The sequence below is a fragment of the Malania oleifera genome, chromosome 11 (genome assembly GCF_029873635.1).
Source record: "Malania oleifera isolate guangnan ecotype guangnan chromosome 11, ASM2987363v1, whole genome shotgun sequence".
In the NCBI taxonomy this organism is placed as follows: Eukaryota; Viridiplantae; Streptophyta; class Magnoliopsida; order Santalales; family Ximeniaceae; genus Malania; species Malania oleifera.
The window spans coordinates 26,477,282-26,485,542 of NC_080427.1; the positions used below are offsets into that span (position 1 = coordinate 26,477,282).

General features: G+C 38.3%; 1 protein-coding gene across 3 annotated transcripts; it reads right to left on the bottom strand.

The window, feature by feature from the left end:
* Nucleotides 1–1,236: 1,236 nt before the first annotated feature.
* Nucleotides 1,237–7,985, bottom strand: LOC131167932 (L-ascorbate peroxidase, cytosolic). 3 transcript variants are annotated; one of them, XM_058127011.1, is made up of 10 exons: nt 7,859–7,985; nt 7,499–7,626; nt 7,049–7,223; nt 6,842–6,907; nt 2,585–2,639; nt 2,413–2,495; nt 2,181–2,260; nt 1,810–1,912; nt 1,628–1,686; nt 1,237–1,483 (listed from the first exon to the last, which is right to left on the bottom strand). In XM_058127011.1, exons 2-10 carry the CDS (start codon nt 7,615–7,617, stop codon nt 1,465–1,467), a joined length of 759 nt encoding a protein of 252 aa, XP_057982994.1. In that variant the 5' UTR covers nt 7,618–7,626; nt 7,859–7,985; the 3' UTR covers nt 1,237–1,464. The 3 variants fall into 3 exon arrangements, with proteins under 3 accessions (XP_057982994.1, XP_057982993.1, XP_057982995.1); XM_058127010.1 differs by having other exon boundaries at nt 7,499–7,629; nt 7,859–7,957; XM_058127012.1 differs by having other exon boundaries at nt 7,499–7,629; nt 7,830–7,911.
* Nucleotides 7,986–8,261: the final 276 nt, after the last annotated feature.

Consider the following 8,261-nt stretch of genomic DNA (forward strand, 5'->3'; position numbering starts at 1 on the left):
TAACAATTCGTTATTACTCCTTACAACAAAAATAACATTTTAATCTAGGGGTACCAACTCAAATATACCAACCATGAATAATGCAGTGCCGGTAAAATTTAAGCCCTACATACATTCAATTCAGTATAGTACTTTTCTTCACCTCGTGAATGTCTGCTCCTCCTTTTTTCTTTTATAATAAAAAAGGGGAGAAGAGCAAAAATTCATTGGAAGAGAAAGAACATGTGTCAAATTCAATAATATGGGAAATCTAAGTAGTTACTTTTTTATTTTTTATTTTAAAAAGGACGATACCTCCATTTATTTATTGATAAATTCTCACTTTTGACGGAGGAATACCATGGTTACAAAACAATCAAAGAGAAAAATAAAAGACAACTTTAAAAGTCTCTTAAAAAACAACACCAACATCTAGCTAAAATAGGATTACAAGTTCAAGTAAAACAAAATAAAGACCTATAATACAAATCTCACGCAACAAAATAAACAAAAGATAAACAAATTGCGAATCATTAAATTGAGACCTAGAAAACATCATGAAAGTTGAAGGCACTAAGAGCACAAGACAAACCGTTATGAGCATAGTAAATTATGCAATGGAACCATTTTGTTCTTATACCAATGAATCCAAACACCTTAGAAGAAGAATGAGTAGTTCACTGGCAGTTGCCTAGCATCCCTCCACCCAAAACGCAGGAAATGAGTGAAATCAATTTGGATCAATTTTGGCCAAAGCTAAATCAAACTAATGATTTTTATTCTTAACATCAATTCAAAGACAGGGGTGGCAATTCTTCAAAGACCATCTCAATAATTTTATTAAATTATTTTATCGATTACCAGCTTTAAAAAAAGGTTTATTTTTCTTTATGTTAAAAAAATGGAACCCCAAAGAGAGCCACAATATGGGCCTTTCACTTATGGACCACCAGGCCCACGAATATGTTGAGAAGCTAAAACAAAACTCAATAAAAATGAGAATCAATAAATTTCTAGGCAAATGCGTCCATAATTTCTTGTGCACTTATTCTCTAAAACCAAAATGAAATCCAGAGGAAAAAAGTAGGCCTAACGATTCAGCTTGAGTCTGATTATCAGTTCTTCGGTCATTTTAGGCCCCCACCCAGGCCACCACAAATGGGGATAATCATATTCTAACCCGACCGATTATATGTGATTACGATTTAGTAAACCCAAAGTCGATCAGCGGATCATTCAACCCTGTTGCCTCATATGTTTTGGTGAAAAAGGGAAAACCACTAACCCAGTTACTAAAATCACTGATATTTTGCCATTACAGTACAATGTTTTTGCCTCTTTTTTTCAATCACATTCACCAAAACAGGAAAAGAGGAACAGCCCAACAGAGACCGCAAACAAGAAGATCTTCCTATTCAGCGAGTTTATGAAAACACGCAGCAGCCCCAGGATAACACAGCAGGGCAATCACCAGCCAGTTCCCCTTTACTGTGCCTCGGCAAATCTAGAATCAAATGCAGAAAGGAGTCAAAATTAAATTTTTAAAAAGCAAAAGCAGAATGCTTCTAAGATGCCAAAAGGCCAAAGCAAACAGTTGTGACGAGGGTGGGGAATGAATCAAAAGAGGAAAAAGAACCCTCACACTCACCCAAGCTCAGAGAGTTTCAGATGAGCTTCAGCATAGTCAGCAAAGAAGGCATCCTCATCCTGGAACAAGTAACATTCCCGAAAGTCAGAAACATTTGGCAGTATTATTGTCAAGGAAGTGCAATGGGATCTTTCCCTCCATAAAAAGAAGTAAAAATTCCATTAGCAGAATTAAATACAGACCGCAGCATATTTCTCAACAAAGGGGCGGAAGATTGGATCCTCTAGAAGAGTCTTGTCTGTTGGCAACAGGAGAAGACCTTCCTTCCCTCCACTCAGAAGTTCCCTGTTTTTCACAAAATAACAAAAATGGTAAAACAAAAGGAAGATACATGTGTAGGTATGTACATACAAACACGTGTCTGTGTGTGCATAAAAGAATAAATCCGGCACCAAAAAAGCATTGTTCTCAACATACAAGCAGCCCGTAAGGGTAAATATTATACAAGTTGACAGCAAATACAAATATCAGACTAACTGAGACATGGCAAATATTGGATGGAACAGAATGAAAAATTACACAACCTGTTAGTGCACAAATGAACATGACTTACTTGAAGTAGCTGTTATCAAAAATGAGGGGATTGGCGGTCCAGGGGCCCTCAAATCCAGAGCGCTCCTTATGGCATCTTCCCTGTAATAATGTAATTCCCCACAATCCACAAATTATTAATCAATAAAATAAGATGATGAGTTAGAATTCTGTAGCAGTACTAAGATTCCTTTACCCAAAAAGAGTGTTATTTGTGGAAAGAGCTAGGAAGAACTACTCATTCTGAAACATACCAGGGTGTGACCACCAGATAGAGCAACAATGTCTTTATCACTAAGACCCATGTGACCAAATACATCTCTCAGATGGTCCGAACCTGAAGTTATAGAAGAGTATCAGAAAACTTCTTCACTGTTCTAAGACATTGTAAAGCTCTTCTATCATTACAAATTTACCACAACTCACCTTTTGTTGCATCCGGTAGACGGCCTTCTGGGGGTACTTCAGTTTCAATTTTGTCCTGATATGGAACAAACACATCCGGTACTTTTGAGAAATTGCATACCAATCAGCAGAGAAAGGTAATTGTTGACAAAATCATCAAGGAACTTTCACAAAAGCAAAGTAATTCAGGTACATGGAATATGGGAAATGATTAAAATATTAAGAGAGAAATCAAATAGCTGTGGACCATGTGATAATAAAATACTGTTGTTCTACTGGAACCTCTGCAGTGCAGGAATTCTATCTTCTGTTTTATACACTAAGTCAGATTCCAATGCCTAATTAATTTTACTCCTCTTTGGGTTATCATGGGTTACAAAAATACTCCACTGGTGATGGAAGATTCGTATTGGGGGGAGGAGAGTGTGTGCATGTATTTCAAGATTTCACCCACTAATCTTACTTGTGCTCAATTTATCCCAGGCCACCAATTAATGATGTGTGTGTGTGTGTGTGTGTGTGTGTGTGAGAGAGAGAGAGAGAGAGAGAGAGATTTAAGAGTAAAATAAATAATAGCCTATTGTCCTTATTGAAGTAATTCTAATGATACGAAACCCCCCAGAGTGTAATAGATACTAGATATTCAAAGCTATACTTATTGAGAAAGGATATGAATAGTGTCCTTAGTAAAGTACCCACGACTATTAATATATACTGGGTGACTGAACGTGATACAAGAAGCAAAAGAACAGAAAAAAAAGAGAACTGCAAACTTAACAGAACCTAACTAAAAGCTTCATTCAATAAATCTCAAATACCCACTGCAGTCTTCTTTTCTACCATTTCATATTTGCATGCAATAATCCTACCTTTCTGCTTTGTTTGGCTCTATGATCAAATTGAGACCCTAACATAAAGAAACTTATCGAGATTCATGTCCTTCCCTGTCAGCTACCTAAAACAACCACCCCTTCTTTCTCAAGTCTGAAGAACCAATACGAAGAGATGAGACATTAAACCCTGCATAGGTAAAGCTAGCCCATGCTATTGACATGGAAATTTAATGCTTGCTTTTGCACTTGGAGAGTTGGACATACACCCGTGGGCAAGAGAGAGGGATGATGGTGGGTCATTCAACAACAATTGTTAATCCACAATCTATTATTTCTACTAAAGTCTGATCTAAAGCCCTAAAAGATTGAGACTCAAAACATACTTCAAGCCCTATAAAAAAAGTCCCATACAATTACCAATGCAACAAAATTTTCATTTAATTCCTTGTAAACCCCACTAGCTAGGATGAATTTCTTCTCAAACATTATCATTGTCTTCTTGGTAAAAATAAAATAAAATGAAATGGAAAAGATCGAAAAACAAAGAAAGAATAAAGGAGATGATGGGTTTTCCAACCACTAAAATTCTAGTTTCAGCTTCTTTAAATAAACCTAAGGGCATCATCATTCTCAGGAAATTTCAACTTCAAATAATTCTTCTAAAATATAAGACATCATGGGGCTCGCTTTCTTTGATTGTATTTTTCTTGGCCAAGTCACTAGGCTGCATTATTTTAAAATGCCTCATTTACAACCAATCCAAAAACTTTTTTTTTTAAGGTGGGGGAACCACCAATCCCTTGTTAGGAACCTGCAAGCATCCAAATCAAAGTAACACCAAGTTTTTTACATGGTTCGGTCAAGAATGACCTACGTCCACGAAGCAGACACCAAAATTCACTAACTCGTCGGAAAATATTACAATTCTCTCTCTCTCTCTCTCTCTCTCTCTTCTTCCCTTCTTGCTCTCTGCTCTCTCTGAGCTACTCTGCACACACCTGTGCTATCTCTGCACTTTTGTGCTATACAATACATCTTCCACAGCCCTCCTTTTACAGGCTTTGAATGTAAATTACAATTAAGATAAAACCAATCAAATTAATCATAATTGGAAATTTATAATGAAGAGATTAATAGAGAATAAATTCCACGCGTTTTCTAACTCAACAACGCGTCATTTCTTGGCTGTCTTCTGGCTCCATCTCTAACATCCCAAAATGTTCCATTTCATATCGATGTGTGGGGAGGAGGGTATAATGTATGTAGTCTTGCTTCCACATTTTAAAGAGATTGTCCCATCACTTGAACTTGAAACTTTCACATTGAGCACAACACTTTTTAAGACTGGGTCAAGACTCATCATCAAACTTAATAAATATTTTCTTCATTTTTTTTTAAAACAGAACAAAAAAATTCTTTGCCACAAACATCATACCATGACTTTTAACATAACTTGTATAGCTATCGCCATTCATTCCTAGATTCCCATCACCGCAGATTGATTGTCCTTACCTAACTACATGGTAGTGGTCTAGGAAGCGCAATTGTCCCCCCAAATTGTGATACTTGTTGGCTCTATGCCATCGAGAATAGACAAGACGGCAGTGACTGATAGAACGGCAGTGATTGATGGAAGGAAACCAAAATTCCTTTAATACAAAGCCCCCTGAAAACATTTTTACCCCAAGTCCATTTAAACTAAACCCAAGCTCCCCCTTTAAAACAGACCAACCATACTAGTAGTTGGTTGTGGACTGGCTGAAAGAAACATCATACCGTGACTTTTAACATAACTTTATAGCCATCCATGACACTGACAAGGCCCAGTTTTTTTCTAGGAGAGTCCAGCCGTGAAGTTTGACCAGTCCCAATGGTATGGCCTATGCAAACAATCAATAATATACCAACCAATAATGAAGTAGATGCATTATACGTCACAATCAAGTTGAAAAAAAAAAAAACAAACAAACAAACAAATCACAAACTGTATTCAATGGCTAATACCCACTTTTAAGACCCTTGAAAAGCTTTCCCCAGCATAAGAAGAATCATTTCCATACTCCTCTTTCACGCTAAGTTGGCCTCCTCGTCAAACTTACAGGGAATAAAGGTACTATCACAAGCTTAAAATGTTGAAGGAAAGCTCACAGAATTATAGAGCTTGTGATACAATAAACCACACAAATTTTATTTTTGATTAGACAGATCAATCAGTCCAACCTAAAATGTCCCATTCACCAACCCAAGCTTCTATCATGTAGCTAGGTTAGCCTAGGCCAGGAGTCATCTGCTTTGTTTGAAGGAAGAGAAAATAAAAGGGGAAAAAAAAAAAGCATACAAATGCTTGGTTGCATCATGTTGCCATTGCCTACATCTTTAATGATCTTTTTAGCTATCATTCCTTCATATACCCATTCAGCCCTTCCATCATACAAGGCACTCCAAACCCTAGCATAATGAACTCCATCAACTATACCAGAATAATCAATGGAAGCAGGCTTCCCATTTGCTGTGCTATAAACATTAACCCCTTGATGCATTATCATCCTTCAGGTCTCACTCAAAACACCTAAGAAATTACACGCAACAAAAATATAGGATCCCTCCTCCAAAACTCCAAGCTTCTCATAAGTTTTCACCAAGTAAATACACAAGGAAACAGCTGACTTCCCATCACCCTTGTCCCCACAAAAAACTACAACGGGAACACTCAAAAAGAAGCATCTCTCCCAACCCCATCTTCTTCCTAACAAAACAGTTGTATCACCTGTACATGTCCTCAATCTGCCACCCTTCTGATTCTGTCCCATTTTTGACCTCTCATTCAACCACCCTAAATCCATATGCTAACCCCTGTTGCAACTAAAAAACCTCTCAAGTACTCCATCTGATTTCCCACCATGGGCCTTACTAGATTGAATGGCAATATTCTTCCTTTGACCGGATTGAACAAGGGTACTCTCAAGTACTTCACCCTATTTCCCACCATTGAGCCTTCCTCTAGATCAGATAGCACTATTCTAGCTTTACTAAACAAATGATGTGAACACTTGAGGAACAACATACTCATTTCATATTTTCATCACGAAAAAGTCATAAGTTTTGTCCATTTTTCCAATAAATACTAATGATGATGTTGATGATATACATAATGCTTTGACTTGAAAATCAAACGATTGCTCAACTTATTGGAAGGTCAGGGCAAGTACAGCACAAATTTCAATTGTTTTTCTTGCCCTTGAGAAATGTTGGGGTGTTGACTTTGATTGCTTATTCTCACTAAATTTACAAACAGTAAACACGCAAAATCAAATACTTACCAGAATTCCAGATATTAAACGATTGATAACACGCGAGTCCAAACATTATTTTGAATCAAATGGACAACAATGCAGAATAAATATTTAAAATAAAAGCAAAAGGAGAATAAAGTAAGTCCTCTGACCGGTCTACCGGGATGGAAAGGAATCTCAGGCCCGCCCGTAACTTCAACCGCAACAACTCCGGCCAACTTCAATCGACGAGCACATTATATTATTACAGGGTCAATTAGCAAATCAATAGTAAAAGGTTGAACAATGATGAAGCAAAAACTAAAGCATAAAATTAATAGATGTACTCGAAGAAATCAAATGAAAGGGAAAAAAAATACCTGGTAGAAGTCTGCATAAGACAAGATCGGGAACTGCTCCTTTATAGGTTCCAACAGCCTGACAGCAATATCGAGTCCATTGTTAGCAGCGTGGGCGAGCTCCGCCGAATACTTCATCGTTCCAAACGGTCCCCCAGTCTTCGTCTTCACATCATACGTCCCAGCCGAGTGCCATCTGCATCAAAAGCAAACCACATACAGCCTCAGATCCTCACCTTGTCTCGCTTTAAACAATAGTCAACCCATTACAAAAGCAACAGAGATCGCAACGTCGTACGACCGATCCTCGCTTTATTTCTCTCTAAAACCATCATCAAACAGGCAATCATTGGAGAGAAGGCAAAAGGCTAGCTAGAAACTAACCAACAAAGCCAATCGCTACTTCCTTACTAGCTACAACTATCATCGTGCGATTATGAACAACTGAGAGAGAGAGAGAGAGAGAGTTACGCCAATCGAAGCATCAACGGAGCACAGTTCTTCTCGGCGATGAATCCTCTGAGCTTTATCTTGCACTTCTCGACGGCCTTCTGGTATTCCTCAGACACAGTGGGGTAGCACTTGCCCATGGCGACGATCTTCTGCAGCATTTCAAATCCAAACAACATGAAAAAATATACAATCAAACAAACTAAAAATACAAATACAAAACGCACAAACACGCCCACATCTCAACAGGAAATGATCCGAATGCATGAAAATCTAGCTTCTCAACAACGCAAAAACAGAGAGAGAGAGAGAGAGAGAGAGAGAGAGAGAGAGAGAGAGAGAGAGGAGCGACCAGAGAAGCAGAAATGCTAAGCTGCTGACCTTCAGAACCGAAACGCTGAATGAGAACGGTGTGTGGAGGGCCGGGGGTGGACACAAGCTCGGGGGCTTAGACAAATAGCGAATATATAGTTGGGGTTTTGGTAAAGGATGGTTCTGGCGCTCGTTCTCAGCCGTTCGATGGCCCGAATCGGCAATGTGTGGACCATCTCTTTTAACGGCTAGGATCTTGTTTCGGTTGCATGATCTCCGATGGCGCTATTCTGTGGCATGGTGTACGTGATTTATGTGTTGGAGCTTTAGGGAATGACACATAGGGGTTTAGCAAAAATACATCACACGCGAACGTACTATGTAGCATCGCTCTAAATCTGCAAGTTAGAATTTTCAAAAAGCGGATAAAAATGGGGAAGAAAATTATTACTCTCTCCTATTTTTCAGCTTG

Bases quoted from the DNA above. Each gene is read 5' to 3' on its own strand.
- LOC131167932 (XM_058127011.1), bottom strand. From the start codon at position 7,617: ATGGGCAAGTGCTACCCCACTGTGTCTGAGGAATACCAGAAGGCCGTC. The intron at 7,224-7,498 runs GTAACTCTCTCT...CTTTTGATGCAG, and splicing joins CCGTTGATGCTTCGATTGGC to ATGGCACTCGGCTGGGACGT. The intron at 2,640-6,841 runs GTCAGAGGACTT...GTTCCATATCAG, and splicing joins CTTTCCATCCCGGTAGACCG to GACAAAATTGAAACTGAAGT.